The following is a 23,266-nucleotide window of genomic DNA, read 5'->3' on the forward strand; positions in this document are numbered from 1 at the left end:
CTACATAGCATAGTTCATATAAAAACTAGAACAATAAATAAGCAAAAGGAAAAAATTGATATATACTCTAAAATACCGAAAAACTATAATCAGAATGTTGAGGCCACCATAAGTTCATTCACCAAGGTATTTATATGACATATCACTGATGCATAAGGCTTTAAAGTTAATTCAAATATTGAGGCTCGCCATGAGTTTATCCATCAACAGATTTATATGACACGCTTTCAGTGCTTAACATAAAGCAACAAAATCGAACTAAGGTAATATGTAAATTTTATCACATTACGATTTGAGAATCATCATTGAATTTCAATTTTTCTGATTACTGATTTCAGTTTGTAATTTTTTTCAAACTATAACTGCTGGTATATTACTTCCAAAGGATTGAAAATACCAAAGATCGTTATAGAGTTAGGATATTAATTATATTTCAATTAACCAAGTGTATAGTTTTCGAAATTTCGCCTATGTTTTTTTTGGATGATGGTAAATAATTTTGAAAGTTGATAACTTATGAGTCGTTTGAATTACTCGTAAAAAGTAAATAAGTCAAAACTTTAAGTCCCTCTTTGGTCCCAATTTTCTAATATTCATTTTCAATCATATATTTCATCAAATTTTATCAAAATATACTAAAATATTATTTTAAGCCAAACCAAACAAGGGCTAAGAACATTTAATAAATTATTTGAAGGCTAATTTAAGGATCATAAATTCTGAAGAAAAAATAAAGATCTTAGAAATTCTATAGTTTTTCATCGAAAACATTCATATTAGATTTACATATTTGCATGAAAAGATAAATCAATTCACAAGTATTAAAATCCCTTGTGACAAAACTCAAAATGATTGGTAAACTAATCAATGAAAAATCAGTGTGATTCAATCGTTGCATCGACTAACAAGTGATTCTGTAACACTGTGTTAATTGGTAATTGCCAACATCATACATACACAAATGTAATCAACGTATTTAAAGTAAATGTCAAAAGACTTATGCTGACCCAGCATCTAAGGGGCTGTTTTCTTCGTATTTCAAATTTTTTATTTTGAGTTTTGAATTCATTTTAGGTTTTGTGTTTTGAGCCTTTGTTTTGAAATTGTTGAAAATACCTTCCCCATTTTTTAATTTATTTTTTTTATTATTATTATTTTTTTTTAAAAAATATTTCTTAAAACATAAAATTGAAAATGCATTTACATTTTTCTCACTCTTTTTGTCTTCTGCCATGAGCGATTTTCGTCCACTCCATGAACCGTCGTCTTCTACCTCACAAACCGACCACCACCCACTACCTAGACTACCAGATCCCAGCATCACTCGAACCCCACTCACTAGGGATGGCAATTCGAAAGGTTTAATTGACCCGAATAGGATAAAAATCAAACTGATGGTGCAATGAGGTCAATATGGTATTTGATTTTAGTATCTTGGTTCAAGGCCAGGAGGGTATTTGATTTTAGTATCTTACTTCACCTTTTTGTTTTACATATTGTCTAAGACAAAAAAAAAAAAAAAAATGTAAAACAAAAAGGTAAAGTAAGAGGAGAAAATAACCATAAAAAGGAAAAACAAATTAGGCACTTACACAAAATTTCCTAACTGGTATTATTTGCTCAGATATTGTTATTTCATGATCCGATTGCAGATAGTCGTGGGTAAATTCATTCATTGAATTTACAAGCAAAAGATTTATCATCTCTACAGGCTTAAATCCCGAACTATAAGTTAGAAAGAAGCAATTCCATGGCTACCTCTTCAAAAGATGAAGTCACTCAGCTGTACATAATTCTTATTCTGGGCATGTTTCTTCACAACATAGGCACTGTCTTCAACATCTGCACTCAAACAATTCATCCTATGCCTGAGGCAGCACGTGCATTGCAAAATGTTTCAGTTCAGATACTGAAAACGAACAAGATACACATTCATGAAGGAAAAACACATACTAACCATTCAAAATGATCCTCACAACAAATAGAATTCCAAATGATTGAAAATCCAGATCCTTTCCTGCCAGCGAAAATGAGCTCAAATGAAACCAAGAACATGCAACTTAAACGTTATGAATGAAACATATGTCAAGCGAAATATCAACCTAAAAATGAACAAGGAATAAGAAAATCCAATTTCCTTGCGGGGAAGAAAATAAGAATATTTTCTCTGAAGAATAGTAAAATGAATTTCTCCCCTTACCATGTTGCAGTGTATGTATCATAGAACTTGTCAAATGCTTTATTGAAACAATATTGACAAGCTAAGAGATCCTTGATATCCGTCACCTTGCATGTTGATTTACAGCATTTGACCTGTATGAAGTATAACGGATTCTTAAAATATTTCATTTTAGAACATTACAATTTGTAACGAACCAAAAAGTTAATCTTCAACTTTTGGATGTGTTGTGAGTCCAGCTATCCTACTCAAGTGAACCCCAAAAAGAAACAAATGAAGAAGAAAAGATTTAGCCACTTCACTCCCAAACGATCCAAAGATAATATTTCCAACTTAATAACTAAATTAAGCATTGCTTTCAGATGTTCTGAAAGAACTAAATCAATCGCCGAATTCTCCCTAATTAACGAGAGACATTTACTTGTATAAAGAAGCAGATGCATGTGTAAACCATTACCAGACGCCTTAATTTATATGAATAATATTGTCGATGAGACGGGTACTCCTTGATATGTTCACTCAAATGCCCTGCGCTGCAAATATTCAGATAATCAATTAGTATATTCTTTCCAATTGCATGTTTACGAAACATAATAATTTCATGATAATTTAAAGTCAAAGTCAAACATTGATTTCAACAATAAAACCACAATCATTACCCACTTATTATTCATACATTTCGCGGGGTCCATTACTCCTCTTCATTATAATCCAATTTTAATCTCTCCCAAACAAGAACTAATTACCCAAACGAAAGTAAAAAATATCATGTATTAAGTTTATATCAGCTACAAAAGGATGTCCAAACAAATATTTCCAGCATTGACACACTGATGACCAAAAATAGATCAAAATGATGTCCAAACAAATATTTCCAGCACTGACAAAGTGATGATCAGAAATAATGTACCATCAATAAAAGATATAAAGATTGCATTTTTGTCCAGTAGTTCCATTTTAATATGGATGAAATTAGGGCTGGACTCCCCAATCTATCACATGAAGCAGAAACGAGTCCTCAAACTTCAAAAGTGAGGTTTCGGCCCTTTTGTGTCCCCAGCCAATTTTAATTGGCATATCTGGGTCCCAAGTAACTGAAACCATCAACATACATGTTAACATCGCACGTGACTTTCATATGAATCACAGCTAGAGGCGAAATTGTCAAACCACTTAACATTTATCTCTAGATCAATTGAAAATCGCATGCGAGTTTAACGTCTATATCGACGATTTTTGTTAAGTGGTGACCCAAATTCACATATTCAAATAAGTTGGGGAGTCTAGCCCCTAATTTACCCTTTTAATATAGAAAGGGCAAAGAACATACAGTGCCTTATAGTCTTCCCCGATGTATTAACACTTCCACCAATTTATCTCATTATACAAATTGACTAAATACTGAAGTAGTATCCCTTAAGTTTTTCAAACATGAGCCAGAATCTACCACCCAAAACACACCTTACTAACAGCAGCAATACAGCACAAGAACCTAAAAGGCAAAAACCAATTGAGACTTGCCAGTTAGATTAAAGTTACTCTCATACTAATTAGGACAACAGCAGATATGCAGTAGCCCTGGCAAAGAATGAGAAAATTAATAAGAGTGTAAAGCATGTCACCCATTGCATTATTTCAATTTGTCAAGGAAAAGTAAAAAAACTAATAATTTTGCTTACCTATCACAAAAGACATTATCACAGTCAAGGCACGTGGCTAAAGTTGTTGACCTACGGCACGAGTTGCACTTTGCAGCCAAGAAATTTTTTCCAATCTGGTGGCATCTGCAGAGACAAGGAGACCAGCATGAACATTTAGCACCCGTTTGAGCCCCATTAAATTTATAATACATTTTTCTCTTTTTTCTTTTTAATAACACATTCTCCAGTAAAATAATATTACACATAAACCAAAAACCTTTCATTCTTTTTCAACCACATTCTCCAAAAAAACACTATTACAAAAATTATAACATCAAATAATGGGGCCAAACGAGGGCTTAAACCGAATTCCTGATTTTAATTATTTCACATTTGATATGAATTGCACACATGTATCAATCGATTTATTTTTAGGTGTTCAAACAGATTGTTTCATGATCTCCCTCCCACCAGAATTTACAAAACAAATATACAGTAAGCAAAAGAAAATTTTAAAAAATTAAAAATAAAATATGAATTCATTCTGGAAGAGCAGCTGGAGGAGGTATTTGAAATCTATGCAAAGACATATACGGATAAACTAGGTATTGAGCAACCTTTTATATAAATCAAGTAGGTCTCTTGATACATTATTGGATTTATTTTGAATCACGGCCACCTGTACAAGGAAGTAGACAGTTATACATTTAAATTAATATTGCCCAACAGCAGATTAACTATGAACTCTTCATTGACATTTGATAAAACTACCTGATTGTGTGTTTTACTGGAGAGACTGGATTCCCCTTGAGATGTCATTGCCAAACAATCTTCAGCAAGATGCCCAGGCTTTTGACATTTCCAACTGCGACAGCAAAACGTTTTAAATACAACCATAAAACATGACCATAATCATCAGTGTTGGAACCATATGGGCAAAATCTAGCTTACCCTAGTATGACAGAAGTTACATTGTAGAACCCTTTTATTAATTCCCAAATTAGGTAAAATAAAAGCTTCTTTGTGATTAAAAAGTTGTTTTCAAAGCATACACACTGCTGAGCCAATATATACTAAAATGTACCATTTATAAGTACAGAGACCAGATATCTTCTTAGACCAGCAATGCCGATCATAATCCCAAGTGTCCCCTCCTGATTCAGGCACCTCCAATGTACATCTACGTGACGAGAAGAATTCAATGGGGGATTGGCCACTCAGGAGTCCCTGGTAAATATTATAGAGAAAGGAATTCTGAATTGCAGAAGTAGAATAAAGGATAAACATACACCCATATATATAACAATGGCCAAACACAAATAATTAAAACCTGGTGAAGTTGAAGGTTATTCAGAAGTTCAGCTTTGCAATCCATGCTGCATATATCATCATTTGTCTACATGCAGACCACACAAAATCATGATCCAGGTAATGAAAAAATTGAAGCATAAAAAGAGTATGTAAACAAAGACACCAGAGGTCCTACCTCATTGCATATGTACTCAGCATACTTCCCACATACAACACATACAGGTTCTCCTGGATGAGGGTACCTCTGCTCAGTGCGAGTCTTGATTTGATCTTTTTGGTCTTTGCTACCTGAAGATCATAGGGACAACAATATGAAAACATAATTTGCACCAAATTTCTAGCTGTCTAAGATTTTTGCAAAATATATTTCAGCACATCAGATTTAGCCAGCCCAACAGGTTTATGATATTGAAATTATGGAATCAGAAAAAAGAAGAAAGTTCAATTTGTTTATTCAATCAACACAAACTTCACTAGAAAACAGAAACGTACTCCACTACCTAGAATCTGCAGTCAACTGCAATAAATATGTTTATCTCTAAAAGAAACAATTTTCATGTATACTAAAGATAAAACAACCCAACCAGCTCTCATTGTGCTCACGGTATGTAAATTTTCATTAAGTAAAGAACAAAGGAGTAACATACAAAGCACAAAAAAAATCAGCAGGAGTCATAAAAGATAACATACCAGAAATTGGAAAACACTGTGCTCCCTCTTTAGCATCAAGTGGCACTTCCAAATTGCTAGAAGGGCCTTCATTCTCTTCACATTCTGTAAAAGTATTTTTATACTTTTCATTCACAGGACAGTAATTTAGATAGAAATAAAAACTAGTAAATAGCATGTGAAAAAAGAACGAGAAAATAAAAGCTAATCATTTGCTTGGAAAAAAGGGGGGGCACAAAAAAGGGAGAGTATATTAACATGATGAAAAATAGACGGGAAGAAAGAGTGACAATCGCCAGGATTCTTCCTATAATTTGATATAGAGAAACTATCCAATGAGAAGTCATAAAGCTCATAAACACATTGTGCTGCAGTTACAGCAACTATTTGAGTATTCAAATTGAAGCTAGACTACATCTAATCAAACTATATGTAAACAGCAAATATAAAATTTTCGAACTTAAGACCCATCCTCCTTGGCTTTATGGCTTAGTGATCGCATTTCCAATGTCAAGGTCACAGGTTCAAGAGGACTGGTAAACTTCGAACAGTACACCATCCCATGATTGATATCTTAACACATGCTCAATGCTTATAATTTCAATGAAGGAATCGGCCAGGATTCTTCCTAATTAGTTATGATTTCTTTGCAGTATTTATTTGATTTCCTTGGCCTTTGCATGTATCCCTGTATTTTGATGTACACATTCATTCACTCACAGGTCAACTACACTTGTAATTGCATGAACATGGTCCATAATACAGTTTAGTTACAAATAAGAGTTGTCCTAGCAGAAAGACTGCCAAATTCAAACATTCTATGCTTTTCATTTTTATTTCAAGAGCAAAACCTTTCGAAACTTAGTATTTTCAAGGAAAAAAAAGACAGAAGATAAATTAACTTACTTCCATGCCCCAGCACATTTGTATCTGAACTTGAAGGTTCCTACAACAATACAACACCAATAGGCATCAATTCAGCTAAGCATATCAATCTATTTGAGGTAACAAATTTATACAAAGTTGCAAACAGCCAGTACCAGTATATCTGCTGTTAACTCTTGATAAGGAGGAAAAGAGTCAGTTTCCTTCCTGTTCATCCAATATAAAATATTAATTTTAAAGGAAAAAATAATACTAAAGCTCAGGATACGTCAATTTTATAAAAGAACTCATGCTCATTTCACCTCTGCTTTTGAATATACTCCTGGTGAGACATAGGTCCAGCATTCTCCTTTACGTCATTCTCTTGATCCACCGGCGGCCGATGCTCTCGGCGACGCTTCCGATGAACGGCGGGGGCCGGTTCTTCCGCCGGAGGAGCATTTCCAGTGACGAGATTGTAAGCTGAGAGAAGAATTTATATATGCGAAACTATTTCCAGATCGCCCATAGCAAACGTGAAAATTCAAAATTAATCGAAATTACCTCTAAGATTTTGAAGGACAGAGTTCAGGTTGAACTGTTTATTGTAGGCGTAAGAAGGGTTCTTGTAGAAATTTGTTCTCGTCCCCATAACTTGATTGAAATCTTTTCTGCGATTTGTGAGAGTATTTAAAAATGAGAAAATCGCAGCACCACCCCAAACCTATTAACTCTATGACAACCGCATCCCTTTCTATCTTTTCTTTATCGTAGAGAATCAAATTTTAAAATTAGGCTCTAAATGATTCTTTAATTATTTACATTTTATCATAACATTAAATACAAATTTCAATTTTTCATTACTTGAATTATTCGTACTATTATTGAATATTTTAGCATTGATGAAATTAACCTTGTCGTGTAACTCTACCTAATGGAATCTAACAAATAAACTACACCATCGAGCCACACGAGACACCTTTAAGGAGAATAAAACAGCTAATACATATTTTCGAAACAAAACTAGGACAGGAAAATAACATCTAGTTCAAACAAATTGAGCATAGCATTTTCATTTTTTTTTTTTTTTTTGGATGCAAAACTTGGGGATAAAAAAATAGTGTAAAACAAAATACATGTGGATGTGACTGCGTTTCCTTCCCCCAGGCCCCTACAATCACTTCCTATAATAAAATAAACAGTTGTATTGGGTGTATAACACTTATTGCTGTACACACATACACCTCTCTCACAATATGGGAGATCCACAAATATAATATTCATGTGGGCCTCCTGACATTGTGATAGAGTTGTACACCATGTTGGATAATTTAGTGATTTAAATTATCAGATCTTTTATGTTAAATCATTAAGAAATACAAGAATTAAAGTGGAAGCGTACTTGAATCAGATATGGTTAATGCAATATAAATTTCGCGGTATAGTCTTCCAAATCTACACGCAGTCTCCTTTTACTTTCTGTGATGGGATGCAATAGAGAATGAATAATTGCGTGTGATCTGGAGACTATAATCTATTTATATAGGGACGCCCTTTGACCTAATTCGGCCCATTATAGAATTAGGATTTAGGTCCGGTCTCTACACATATGTAAATCCATACTTTAATTGGATACATTAAAACCCAAAATTAAAGCCTTATTAGATCACTTTAATTGAGCTCAACCGAATTCGATAGCCTATAATTTAACACACAATTATTCACACATACAAACTCATCTTTAATTAAAAATCTTTACAATCTCCCACTTGGGCTATATGTGTCACCTTATAATTGTGCATTAAACATAACCTTATGAGTACTCAGAATTTTCCTATCATTACCGAATGTATCCCCAAACAATCCCGTCCATCAATCATATCAACATAGGATCAAAGCGACTTTCGCTACTTTCACGTAGCTAAACCTATCAATGGTCACGTATATCAATATAACTGAATGACATGGATCAAGCATGGATGTGTAGCATGACAATTACATGTAATGTGATCTATAACATGCCTATTTCCAACTTGTCCACCTTAATACCTTAGTGAAATCATTTTAAACGAGTTCAGAGATAATTAACCAAATAACTTTATAACTGAAAATAATTTTAACTTTAACTTTAACTTTAAACCGTATCCAAAATAACAGTACATGTGTCCAATATGAAAAGCAAAAAAATACAAACTTCCACTGAAACTAGATATCCTCAAGAGACATTACACCCATATGAGCAGTGTGCTCATGAAAGACCTTGGGTATCAATCCCTTAGTAAGCGGATCCGCAACCATGGAGTTTGTCCTAATATGCTCTATTGACACCAGTCCACTCTGAACTCTTTCTTTAATAGCAATGAACTTGATCTCTATGTGTTTTGACTTTGTCGAGCTCCTGTTGTTATTGGAATACAACACTGCTGATTTATTGTCACAAAATATCTTAAGTGGTCTTTCTATATTGTTCACAATGCGCAGCCCAATGACAAAATTACGCGGCCATATTCCATGATTTGATGCCTCATAACACGCTATAAACTCCGCTGCCATGGCGGAAGTAGCTATGAGTGTCTGCTTAGCACTCTTCCAGGAAATAGCACCTCCAGCAAGCAGGCAAATATAGCCTGAAGTGGATCTCCTACTATTTTGGCATCCCGCGAAATCGGAATCAGAATAACCGATGATCTCCAACTGATCCGATCTCTTGTATGTGAGCATGTAGTCTTTTGTTCTCTGTAAATACCGCATGACCCATTTGGCTGCTTTCCAATGATCCATTCCCGGGTTACTTATATAACTCCCTAGCATCCCAACAATGTACGCTATATCCGGACGCGTACAAACCTGAGCATATATCAGACTCTATATAGCTGAAGAATAAGGAATTTTCTGCATTTCTTTAATTTCCAAGTCATTTTTAGGGCATTGACTTAGGCTGAACTTGTCTCCTTTAGCCACAGGGGTGTCACATGGTTTACAATCTTGCATGTCATATCTTTTAAGTACCTTTTCGATATAGCTCTTTTGTGATAATCCAAGAATACCCCGAGAACGATCTCAGTGTATCGGAATTCCTAATACAAAAGAGGCATCATCAAGATCTTTCATCTCAAAATTCTTTGCTAGAAATCTCTTGGTTTCATGCAATAAGTCTATATCATTGCTGGCAAGCAATATGTCATCGACATATAAAATCAGAAAAATATACTTGCTCCCACTGAACTTGTGGTATATACAATCGTCGACCAAATTCATCTCAAAGCCAAATGAAATGATCACCTGATGAAACTTGTAATACTATTGACGAGATGCCTGTTTGAGTCTATAGATAGATTTCTTTAATTTACAAACCATTTGCTTTGCATCGTCCGATACAAAGTTTTCTGGTTGTACCATATAAATTGTTTCATCAATGTCACTATTGAAAAACGCTGTCTTAACATCCATCTGATTTAGCTCAAGATCGAAATGCGCTACCAATGTCATTATAGTCCTGAAAGAGTCTTTCGAAGAAATCGGAGAGAAAGTCTCTTTATAATCGATGCCTTCTTTCTGTGTAAAGCCCTTTGCGACAAGACGAGCATTATACCTCTCTACATCACCTTTCGAATCTCTCTTGATCTTAAATATCCATTTGCAACCAATGGGTTTCACACCTTCAGACAATGGAACGAGGTCCCATATGTCATTGTCCTTCATGGACTTTATCTCGTCATTCATAGCATCGAGCCACTTTTGAGAGTTAGAACTTTTCATGGCTTGACGGAAGTTGATCGGATCATCTTCCACTATTCCAATGTCAACTTCATGTTCTTGAAGAAATACGATGTAATCATTTGAAATCGCACTTCTCCTCTCTCTAGTGGATCTTCTTAATGGCATTGGTTCTTGAGGCTGTAGAGTTTGTTCTTTTGGAACAATTTGTTGATCTTGAGAGGGAGGTATGACATTGTCTTGATCCAGAGTTGCTTCTTGAACAATATCAGGGATAGAAACCTGATCATTGTCAATGGCAATTGGAGGAATTTCAACATATTCCTCTTCAAAGACAAAGCCTGTAACCCTTTCTCCCCCCGCAAACCCAACATCCTCAAAGAACCTAGCATTTCCTATCTCGAAAATTGCCTTAGTTGTGGGATCATAAAACTTGTAACCCCTGGACCTTTCAGAATATCTAATGAAATAGCAACTGGTGGTCCTTGAGTCCAGTTTTTTTTTATTTGGCTTATAGAGCCTTGCCTCAGCTAGACACCCCCAAATATGTATATGCTTCAAACGAGGCTTCTTGCCCGTCCAAAGCTCATATGAGATTTTATCAATACCTTAGTTGGAACTCTGTTGAGTATATAAGCTGCAGTCTTTAATGCTTTACCCCAGAGAGATTCTAGTAAGGTAGAATGACTAATCATACTCCTCACCATGTCCTTAAGCGTTCTGTTTCGTCTTTCAGCAACACCATTCATAGTGGGCGAACCCGGCATAGTGTACTGTGGGATGATACTGCATTCCTCTAGGAATTTAGCAAATGGTCCTGGACGCTGTTTACCTGAACCATCATATCTGCCATAGTATTCACCCCCACAGTCAAATTTGACGCTTTTAATTCTTTTGTCGAGTTGGTTCTCAACTTCAGCTTTATGGTTTTTGAATATATCCAGTGACTGTGATTTTTCATGAATGAGATATATGTAGCCATATCTTGAAAAATTGTATATGAACGTTATAAAATATTGTTGACCATTCCAAGAACCCGTAGGGAATGATTTACAAATATCCGTATATATAAGTTCTAAGACGTCCAAAGTCCTATTGGCTTGAAGTCTCCTTTTATTGGTTTGTTTTCCCTTTATACAGTTAACACACAAATAATAATCTGTGAAGTCAAGAGAGTCGAGAATCCCGCCAGACACAAGTCTCTCAATTCTTCCTTTGGAGATGTGACCTAATCTCTTGTACCACAACGAGGCAGAATTATCGCCGTTTAATTTTCGCTTTACACCTCGAGTACTTACATGCAAAGTTTCATTATAAGAAGCAATTGTATCAATTGAATAAAGATTATCGTAACCTGATAAAGTACCAGAACCAACCAATTTTGAATCATGAAACAAACTAAATTTTCCATTTCCAAATGAACAAGTATAACCAAATTTGTCCAAAACAGAAATAGAAATCAAATTTCGTCTAAAAGACGGTACAATAAATGTCTCAACAAGATCCAAATAAAATCCAGTCTTTAACAATAATCTAAATTTTCCTATTGCCTCTACTTCCATTCTTTTGTCGTCGCCAGCATAGATGTATCTTTCACCATCACTTGATTTTCAACAACTCAGGCAACCCTGCATACACATACTGATGTGAGTTGTTGCACCAGAATCTATCCACCGTGTATGTTTAGGTACCGAAGTTAAATTAACCTCAGAACAAACCAAATGAAGAAAAGTACCTTTCTTTACACGCCATGTGTGGTAATTGGTGCAATTCTTCTTCTTATGACCTGCAACTCCACAGAAGAAACAATCGCCTTCAGTTGGTTCCTTATGCTATTTCTTTTGCGGTACCATACCCGCAGCTTCCTTATTAATTTTTCTTTTCTTGTTCCTTTTGTCCTTAGAGGTGGTGGCCAAATGAGCACTTTCTGTCTTCTCATGCTTCAGTCTTTCCTCTTCCTGGACACAGTGTGAGATGAGCTCATTAAGGGACCATGAGTCCTTTTGACAGTTGTAGCTCACCTTGAATTGACTGAAATGTGCCGGAAGGGATATTAGAACCAAGTCCACTAACAAGTCTTCAAATAAATCTAACTTGAGTGCCTTTAGTTTTAAAGTAATGTGAGACATTTTCATAATGTACTCTCAAATGTTTCATTTCCCTTTATACCTCATTGAGACAAGATTTTCCAAAAGTGTACTTGTTTCAGTCTTTTCATTCTTGACAAACCTCTTCTCAAGGTCCTCAAGGAAACCCTTAGCCGTAGTCACCTTATCAGACATAGTGCCCCGGAATGCTTCTGGAATAGCACGCTTCATGACCATTAAACTTATGCAGTTCGATTGTTCCCACTTTTCCATCTCCCTCTTGTCATCAGAGGTACTCTTATCAGTAAGTGCAACAAGTTGATCGATCCGTAAAGCAAGGTTTAGGTCCATGACTCCGAGAACAATCATAACGTTCTCTTGCCATGCCCTGAAGTTTGTGCCATTTAACATTGGAATTGAATTGATGCTAGCAGAGATATTAGCAGCAGAACCTGAAACTAAATTAGAGAACATTTATTATGAATAGCTCACATGAATATCTTTAATATGCAAATAATAATAATATCAAATAGTAGTAGGGCCCATCACAAGATACCAAGCACAACATCAATATCTAGTCTTTGAACAGAGATATTGACTTGTAAGCGATACTCTTGGCGTAGTGATTAAACATTGACGATAAAACAACGTGTCAATCAACAAACGTTTCTTTGGATCGATTTATTGGTCACTCATTAAACCAAATAATCGTCACACATTTATCACCACAGGTGCACGTGTATTCGGCTAAATATTGACCTTCCTTTGGGCCAACCAATATTCCCATGAATAACACATGCACAAATACCTTTTAATATTCTAAGTTAGTCAATTTCCACAAGAGATGTTGCTTTGGCAACAGGTTGCTTCAATTAACCAACTTTCGAATATTATATCTCTTAAAATAGTCCTTAGTACCAAAATTTGAAAAAGAGAATCACCAGTTTTGTATTTTGATTAGTTTTAAAATTTAGGGGCCTTAGGATTAATAATTCAAAACTTAAAGGGGGCAAAATTAATTAATTCCAAACTTTAGAGGTCGAAATTAATAAACTTGAAACTTTATGGACCATAATTAATTAATTCAATACTTTAGAGGATCAATTAGAACAAATTTTAAAACTTTAGAGGCCAAAATTGACTAATTCAAAACTTTAGGGATCAAATTTTTAAAAATTTGAAACTTTAGGGGTCAATTTGAATTAATTATGAACTTAGGGGGCTAATTTGAACTAGTAATTAAAGTTTGAGGATTTTAATTATAAATTCAAAACTTTAATGGCCCGAATTAATTAATTTTAAAACCTTAGGGACTGAATTATTAAATCCAAAACTTAAATGCCCAAAACTTAATATAACTTAAAGGTTAGGGACTAAAATCTTAATTTTATAACCCTAACCCTAATTGCAACCAGGGGCCTCAACTTTCCTAATTTACTGTGCCCTGTCATAGCCGGAATATATTAAAAAATTATTTTTTTTTAAAAAAACTGTACTGTAATCTGAATAAAAAAATCCAAATTTCAAATCTAAATTTTTTCAACCATTAATCCGAATTTCGAAAATAACAAGAATTATACCGCAAAAAATTTTCAAATTTAACAAAATATATAACCAAAAATTGTTAAATCTGAAAATTTCAAAATATATTGCAAGAACCAAACTAAAATTTTTTGATTCTCAATGATTCAACATGAAGAGGGTCTGATACTACCTGTTGGATAATTTAGTGCTTTAAATTTCCGGATCTTTCATGTTAAATCATTAAGAAATACAAAAATTAAAGCGAAAGCATATCTGAATCAGACATGATTAATGCAATATGAATTTCGCGGTATAGTCTCCCAAATCTACACGCAGTCTCCTTTTACTCTTTGTGATGGGATGTAGTAGAGAATGAATAATAATTGCGTGTGATCTGAGGACCATAACCTATTTATGTAGGGACGCCTTTGACCTAATTCGACCCATCATAGAATTAGGACTTGTGCCCGATCTCTACACATGTGAACCCATACTTTAATTGGATACATTAAAACCCAAAATCGAAGCCTTATTAGATCACTTTAATTGGACTCAACCGAATTCGATAACCTATAATTTAACACATAATTATTCACACATACAAGCCCATCTTTAATTAAAAATCCTTACACACCATGGTATACAAGAAGCTTTATTGTAAAATAAATTACATTTGAAATTTTGTCAAAGTTAATGTTTCCGTAGGATGTAATGATCATGTTACTATGAAGGTAAAAGCACACAGACAAGCGAGAAAAATGCTGCAAAGATGCATGGCCAGAATATGAATCCCATTTGTACAAGCTTGTATCATTTATGGCAGGATAACAACATAAGTAAATTCATTGTCATTTTCAAGAATCCATATTCATGTAAAATTCATACTGGCTAAAGTTAATAAACCCTCTCACAAGTGAAACTAATCAGTAATCATTTCATTCGACATATAAAATAACAGATCAGACTCACGTGTAAATTTGATGTAGAATACCATAAACCATTGTCAATATTCAAGAAAAGTTATCTTCGATCAACCATCCGCTAACTTTTAAAAAGGAACATTAAAAGTTTTACCGAAGGAACATACATAGCCCAGAAAGAAAATATTGAAAAAAATATCCTAAAATTTTATTGTATCCTAGGTGGTTATGAATGACATTATCCAAGAACTTTTAAGCCTGTTAATATGCAAAAATGGATTTTCTTGAACAGAAAATCAATGAACGAAACCCAAAATACTAAGAGGATGGATTACTAGAACAGGTGGGTTGGATCACAAAATCATGCACCACAAAGTAAAACGCATGTGTGAAGGGTATACTGAACCCATTTATCAACACTACGGCAATAGTCACCACATTGTTAAGAAGGATTTAGTACAGTGTATTGGCTAATTGGCCAGCCAATAAGATCACACATGAATTTCACTTTGTATATTAAACCCTTTAGAAACTAGATGAATATCATCACCTCTCAAGTTAAATTGACATCAAAATCACAAGCTGGAGAAAGATTCCCAGATAATTTATGGTAGTGAACAGATTATCAAATTTAGAAACTAAACAATCCATTACCAATCAGTCTTCACCAACTAATGATCTAGCAACTATGAACGGAAAAACCTTCATTGGTTTAGTTTGATGATTAGAGCATAATTTATTAATTCAACTTGATGAGTACCTAAACTGTGTAACAAACCATGGTGTCCATTTTTTCACATAATTCGAGAAATATTGATTTTAGCATGCATTCTTACACAACACTCCAGTTAAAATTACCTTTCAAAAGGCTGAAGAACAATAAATATAAGTTAGCAAAAAAAAGTGAGAGTTCCATATATACAGCAACTGACTTTCACTCTCGGTGGCAAATATTGTTCTAGGGTCAAATTCAACAAATGCACAAGGCTCCTAGGTAGTCAAATCTTTTCAAGAACAAATTCCACGAATTCATGACTATCATATCAGAAAGACATGCTTTGGTTTGTCGTAAGAGGCATTCAGATTAACAATGACTATGCTGCATCAATTACAACAGTTTCCAGCAATATTTTGTCAGTAAAGCCGACACTACATAGGGAAAAAATGATTAACAAACTTCTAAAAATTGTGTAGCAATATTGTAAAAAGCTAATCATACTAGCAGGTGCAGAAAAGGGCTCCACTAGCCTTCAAAAATGGCTCATCTTTAATTGAGCTTGTCTGCACATATTGTCCTGAGGAGAATCAAGAAATGTTAACACCATCCCCTTTTTACAAAATTAAATCTCGCCTTCACACTACCGTCCTTACATATTCTAAAAATATTACAACCCAGGTTAGCACGATTCTTCCAGCACTCTGAAACCATTGAACTAAAATACGAATGATCCCTTTTCCAAATATGGAGGAGCAAGTATAGATTCTTCTTCCCTAACACATTAACAAAGGTTATAAAAATTTAAATTCTAATAAATACATCATAGCCTACCAATTTATTGCTCATGTTAAATAATCAGCACAATCATAAAACAAAAAATTCAAATGTACGCGATTAATCCAATAAATAATACTATTAATAAAAATTCACAATAAATGCTCATCAAGTTATTGAATTCCCAATCTCAAATTTAAAAAAAGAAAAAAGACCTTCATTAATTTTCTTTCACATAAATCCCTGTAAAACGAAACACTAAAAACAACTAACGGGTGGAAGGCGGCTTCTTTTGTGGTGCTATTCATCAACGTCGCGCTTTTTAGGCTTGCGGTAATTTTCTTCAATGTGCTTGGCGATCAAGAGGCCAGTGTTGAACAGCTTCTGGACATTGGGGACGTTGTAATTCTGGGCTACGTAAACTCCGAAGGCTGTGCCCATCATGAACGAAAAGCAGCTCTTAATCAATCCCATCCTTTCTGAATTTTCTGCTGATTTTAATTCAGATTTGAATGTTTTTGAAGCAAGATTTGAGATTTTCGTCGATCTGGTGTTTTGAGGGATTTCGCGTGGGATTTTAGTGCGAGATATTTTATTGAATGGTCACTGAAGTTTATTATAGGTTACTATTTGATCATCGATCTTTAAAAAGTTACACGTTTGCTCACTCAATTTTGTTATAGATTACTACTTATTCATCGAAATTTAAAATGTTACTCATTACTCACTTAAATTTGAATAAAGTTACCGTTGCTCACTAAACTTTGCAATAGATAGCACTCATAAAACTTAACTAATTTGATTAATACCTTAATAATTAATTAAATATTTTAAGAAACCATTAATTGTGTTATAAAACCGCCAAACCCACCAATGCATCTTTCTTTTTATCAAATTACTACGAATTAATTGTATCAATGATCATTGAACTTAGGCCTAGTCTTTGATTGTTCACTAAAGTTTAAAATGTGGAGTTTTGGTCACTGAACTTAGATCCATATCTTCGACTGCTCACCGGAATTTAAAATATCGAGTTTTGACTACTAAATTTTGAAAAATATTGTACGTTACTCATTAGCATAATTATTGAATTTAAAAAAAATCGAGTTTACAATTAGTAATGTATAACATTTTTCAAAGTTTAACGGCCAAAACTCGATATTTGAAACTTCAGTGATCAATAAAAAATATGGATCTAAGTTCAGCGACCATTGGAACAATTAACTCGATTACTACTGCAAAGAATTAGGAACCAGCACGTATAATGAAATTCTACAATCTCGACAAATCTCATTCCTTCAATTTCGTCATTACCTTTACTTCCCAACTCCTTTTTCCATTCCTACAACATTTTTACACTCTTTCAATTTCAGTTCAGCAAACCATTTCTCATTTTTGCCTCTCTAATTAGAAGATACAGAAACCCTTTTAAGAGTGTTAACATTCGAGTCTCAACCTTTTCTTCCATGTCTCATTGTCCCCAGGGGCGGATTCAGGAATTTTTAGCGCATGGGCTAAAATTTAAAAGTCAATATAATAAATTTATATATTACATTAAAGTCAAATTCATTTAATTTGAAGTTGTTCTCGACGAGGTTTTGAAACATAAAATTCGTCTATAACAGAATCTATATATATCTTTTGAGCAAGTTCTCGTTCAATGAAGAGTGTCATACAATCAACAAGAAAGTCATCGTCCATTCTATTACCAAGTTCCATCTTCACATGTTTCATTGCTGAAGATGCTTGCTCAGTAGTCGCGGTAGAAACAGGTAAAGTCAGCACAAGACGAATTAGTCTAGTAACCATAATATAAGTCTCCGACCTTCTACTCTCATGTAACTGTCGACATGACTCAACAAGTGTGGATACTTGAAATCGAGATTCAGCCTTCATATCTAGCTCATAATGTCACAATTCATATTCCAAAGTACGAATATCTTGCTGAGTAAAATCTGCAGGATAGAATTTCTCAGCAAGTGTACAAATGTCATGACTGTTAAATGATTCAAATGAATTTCTAGGATCCAAAGCTGCACTGAGTTTGAGAAGTTCAACTGATGTATCATTAAATCTTGTATTTAATTCTATCAGTACGTAATCTATTGCTTCATTGAAAACATCAAAGTAATAATTATGCTCCATTATAATTGGATCGCGAGAACGACAAGGACCAATTTTATACAAACTTTCTAGGTCGGGTATCTCAATATCATGTTTTGCACAAAACTTTTTCACTTCCCCGAGAAATTCTTCCCAATCATCATCTCTCAATTTGTTAAGGAGTTTTGTTGTAGTAGAAACAAATCTCATAGCAGTCAAGATGTCTTGCGATTTTCTTTGAAGAGTCTGACAAAGAACATCGGTTATTCTCATGATGGTATGCATTAAATGCAAACTGAATACAAAATCAAAACTTTTCATATGTTTGTAAGTGCCATGAACTTCGCCCCGAGATCTTCCATTTGGACAATGAACACTAAGATCTTCAAATACCTTGCAAGTTGCATTATACATATCTATCAAGCTCTTTATAGAGTCATAATGAGAACTCCTCCTGATCGTTGTAAATTACCCACTTGATTTGCTCCACTTCCTGACTCACGCTCCCCAATAGCTAACATATGCTCAATTTCATTCCTTTGAGCAGATTGTAACTCCATAATGAATTTAGGGGAAGAAGTGACAATGTTGATAATATTTTCTAGATGAGAAAAGAACTCCCCAATAACATCAACTTCTTTAACTGCATAAATCAATACCAACTGTAATCGATGAGCAAAATAGTGGACATAATAAGCATACGGACAATCTCTAAGAAATAATGCCTGAAGTCCATTCCAAGCGCCCCGCATATTACTAGCACCATCATATCCTTGACCTCTCATTTTTGCCACTTGAAGTTCATGTTGAGCAAAAACATTTGAAATCCCATTTTTTAGACTTGATGTTTTAGCGTCACTGACACTTTTGATGTCAAAATAACCCGATCATTCACCAACCTCAAAACAATGGTCATTTGTTCTCTCTTAGATACATCTTGTGTTATCAACAAGAATACAAAAGTATCCATCCCCAATTTCTGTACGAATCATCCTTCTTACTCTATTTGTCATTATGTGTAAGATTTCTTTTTGAATACTGGAAGCAACGTATTGGGTATTTTTTGGAGCATTTTTCATCACAACTTTATCAATTTCTGTATTCGTTTTTGCCAAAATTTTTATCATTTCAAGAAAATTTCCACGATTCAATGAAGATTCAAATTCATCATGACCTCTGAAAGAACAACTTTGAAATGCTAGCCATTGAGCACTTCAAATTGAAGTTTTTAAACGTAAACGACGTTTCTCAACTTCTTCATTCGATCTGGTATGCATCACTTTATCATTATGTTGAGACGGTTTCATTAAATCTTCAGCTCTTCTCTCACACATATTATGATCCGATGATCGCAAATGAGTAAGAAACACACATTTTGATCCGTCATTAACCCTTTTCCATTGGTTATATTCAGAAGTTATCAATGCCGAACAATTGGACGAATTACCATCATTCCGAAAAAGATAACAATAGAAACAATATGCCCTATTTGTCATAGGTGAATACTCTAACCAAGGAAACTAGTTGAACCATTTTGCCTGAAAGCGACGAGATTGAGATTTTCCCTGTGTCTTAGGATACTCAGCAAGTTTTGGTTGAAAAGGCCTAGCCTTTAGATATGCCACTCTAATCTCATCCCGCAGATTAAAAAGAAATTCAAGTATCTGCTTTCTTTTCCCCGATTCCCTTTCAATGTCAATATTTGATGATGAATGATGTTTGACTTTTGGACGAACTGAAGGTTGATCTTCAGTTAGTCCATCAAAAGTTGTATTTTCAGTAGGTCGACTTGCCCTTTGGAAGAACGAAAACAAGTTCTTATTCTTCTTGATAGGAGGTTGACCTTCCATTTTCAACTTCTTAAAATTGCAAAAAAAATAAAAAATAAAAAATAAAAAAAATCAATCATCTATGATATCACTCTAACGATAATAAAAAAAACTAATTCATTAAGTTAACAAGGCAACAATAACAATTATTAATCTGACAAGGCAATAACAACAATCATTAAGCCGACAAGGCTACATCAACATGTCAACAATAAGTTATTAAGCCGGCAAGGCCACATCAACATGTCAACAATAAGTTATTAAGCCGACAATGCAACATTTGAACAATAATTAATTAACTACTTCAATATTTTGCCGAGAAGGCCACAAGTAGAGAGATGGGGACATTTACCTACTAGAGACTACTGACTAGGAAGTGTATCAAGCTTTTGCAATTTGCTTTTCCTACATGTCAGCGGCCTGCGGGAATCAAAAATATACTGCATTTTTTAAATTGAAAAATAATTCAATCAAAATTTAAGCATGTTAACAATAAAAGAATGATTATGCATTATAATTTAGCATGGACTTCCACAGTTACTTACTCAAAACAGAAAATTTAATATCAAATTATTAATATAATACTCAAAGCAAAAAATTTAAAAATGCTCAATTACTTAAAAAAATAAATAATTATCGGGTAATTTCAACAAGCTGCAAACAAAAAGTTAAAAACTATGATTTTTCAAAAACTTATACTCAATAATTCAATAAATATCAATATTAACATATGGGTCGACAAATATATATATAAAAAAGGTCCAATTTATAAATTCGAAGAAACCACAGACTACAATTGAATTTCTACACTTCGAAATGGGACATACGGCACTTACCAGTTCAAAAGCCGTTGTCTTTGTTTGTTCGGTTGTCCCGCACTTCCGCTAACATATGGGTCCCTTAATGTTCTATAAATTTTGCCGTGTCGGTGAAATGGAGACAGAGGAATCGCCTTTTCCCTTTTGTCCTTTTCTCGTTTTCGTTTGAATGGTAGACTTCTGGACCTGTCGAGTTGGTAATCTGAAATGGAAGAATTTAATTTGGGTTAGAATTTAGAATTATGTTTAATTTGGGTTTAAATGAATGGTGGACTTGGTGGTATGTTTGGGCCAATGGGCCATTTCCTTTTTATGTTAGATTAGGCTTACACATTTTTTTTCTTTGGACATGGGCTGGATTTTTTACTGGACACGGGCTGGTCACTCAATTTACAAGAGCTGAACAAAAAAATAAAAAAATAAAGAGGAAGACTTATTAGATCTGGGCATGGGCGAGCACGGGCTGTAGCTCGGTCCAGCCCATGCCTGGATCCGCCTATGATTGTCCCAATTTTCAAGGTGGCCATCATGGTGGAGCAGATCATGGCGGGGCGGCATTGATAGTGGCCGTGGCTGAGGTGGATGCTGTGGCGGAGTAGGGTCGTATCTAGAGAGTTGGGCACCTCTACCAAAAAGAAGTTGATGTAATATATATATATATATATATATCCATTTTGAAGTAAGTTGATTGTTGGGTTTATAATCAGTCCAGGACTCTCCATTTACAAACTTTCTAAGTTATAAATCTTTAATCACCTTTTCAATAGAAAGGGATGAGTTACCTTTTTATTTGTCACGTGTATTGTTAATTTTAGTTTATACAAGAAAATGAGAAACTTTTTGAGTGATATAGCCTTGTGTAATCAAATAGATCACTCGTGAAAAAAGATACAACTTCTTATACAGGAATTATATATTGAGTACGAATTAGAAAGAAAGAAAGGGGGCGGGGGGAGTTGATTTTTGTATCGATAGTACTGGAGAATATGTCCAAAAACCTATACGCTCAAATGGATGTCCCAAAAGAATTGTGGGGATTGACAAAAAGTGTGACATCGCTCCGAGTACCTTTTGGTGAATATCCTAATGCCATACCTTAGTTGTTGTTCCCCTTCTCTCGAAAGTCCCAAAGGGAAATTTTAACGAGCCTCCAAGAAGATTTGATCACAATACTTTTGAATATTTTTCTATTCATGATGCTAATAAGAAGCTCGTTGCAGAAGAACCAATGGTTAGTCCTCTTCTCATGGATGCATATTAAGAATAGGAGCAACCGCAATAATGGGCAATGAAGCTAGAGTCTTTATTAGAAGTAACTTTGCGCTATTGTACCAAGATATTTAGGCAATGCAAATCGATCGTGATTTATGATCTCATACATGACAACATGTGATGGGGTCATGTGTTTCACGTGTAACTGTAAGGTTGAGATTCTAAAATTAAGTTTTAAGTTATATGTTTAGTTCATTTTTTTCCCTTTCATTTTTGTCACTCTTTTTTTAATTTCGTCACTTTTTGAATTTTTCTCACTTTTTCGTTTTCTATCACATTTTTTTGGATCACTTTTTGAATTTTGTCCCTTTTTGATTGTTTGTCACTTTTTAATTTGTCTTTTTTAAAAAAAAAAATTCATCAATTTTTTTTTTTTGGTATATTTGTCAATTTTTCAGTTACCTTCTTGATTTTTACACCTTTTTTTAGTGATATTCATCACTTTTTAATAATGTATTTTTTTGAATAAAAATGACACTTAACTTTTAAAAGTGTTACTGTGCCCTTATTATTTATGATTAAAAAGTGACAATTTTTATAATAAGTGACATTGTGTGACTTTTTAATATTACGCAATATTTTTTCCTTTCAAAAAACTTTTCATATGATTTTTTAAAAGATAACTACTTTTGAGGGTATTTTTTCTAAGTTTCCCAAAAGAACACACACATGTTTAAGCCCATCTTTCGAAAGAATAAGTTCTGTAGATATGATTTTTTCGAAAAATATGTGATATATATATATATATATTTTAAATCACATGCAAAATTATTTTATTAAAAAATATGCCGTTTAAAATAAATTTGAAGAAATATAAATCTTTATATAATGGTATCAAACG

At 34.0% G+C, this 23,266-nt stretch overlaps 2 protein-coding genes across 3 annotated transcripts; both read right to left on the reverse strand.

The window, feature by feature from the left end:
* Nucleotides 1–1,580: 1,580 nt before the first annotated feature.
* Nucleotides 1,581–7,387, reverse strand: LOC111396398. The gene is made up of 15 exons (XM_023022835.1): nucleotides 7,228–7,387; nucleotides 6,987–7,146; nucleotides 6,840–6,891; nucleotides 6,706–6,745; nucleotides 5,821–5,904; nucleotides 5,306–5,418; nucleotides 5,150–5,215; nucleotides 4,904–5,046; nucleotides 4,591–4,684; nucleotides 4,437–4,498; nucleotides 3,859–3,963; nucleotides 2,637–2,712; nucleotides 2,201–2,313; nucleotides 1,958–2,017; nucleotides 1,581–1,868 (listed from the first exon to the last, which is right to left on the reverse strand). Exons 1-15 carry the CDS (start codon nucleotides 7,313–7,315, stop codon nucleotides 1,763–1,765), a joined length of 1,362 nt encoding a protein of 453 aa, XP_022878603.1. The 5' UTR covers nucleotides 7,316–7,387; the 3' UTR covers nucleotides 1,581–1,762.
* Nucleotides 7,388–16,137: 8,750 nt separating this feature from the next.
* LOC111396399 lies at nucleotides 16,138–16,992 on the reverse strand. Of its 2 annotated transcripts, none has more exons than XR_002702998.1 (2): nucleotides 16,619–16,990; nucleotides 16,138–16,402 (listed from the first exon to the last, which is right to left on the reverse strand). XR_002702998.1 is itself a non-coding variant. In XM_023022836.1 (2 exons), the coding sequence occupies exon 1, from the start codon at nucleotides 16,875–16,877 to the stop codon at nucleotides 16,704–16,706; it is 174 nt and encodes a 57-aa protein (XP_022878604.1). In that variant the 5' UTR covers nucleotides 16,878–16,992; the 3' UTR covers nucleotides 16,138–16,402; nucleotides 16,677–16,703. The 2 variants fall into 2 exon arrangements, 1 of the variants encoding a protein (XP_022878604.1); XM_023022836.1 differs by having other exon boundaries at nucleotides 16,677–16,992.
* Between the last annotated feature and the right edge of the window lie 6,274 nt (nucleotides 16,993–23,266).

Source organism: Olea europaea, chromosome 6 (assembly GCF_002742605.1).
Source record: "Olea europaea var. sylvestris chromosome 6, O_europaea_v1, whole genome shotgun sequence".
In the NCBI taxonomy this organism is placed as follows: domain Eukaryota; kingdom Viridiplantae; phylum Streptophyta; class Magnoliopsida; order Lamiales; family Oleaceae; genus Olea; species Olea europaea.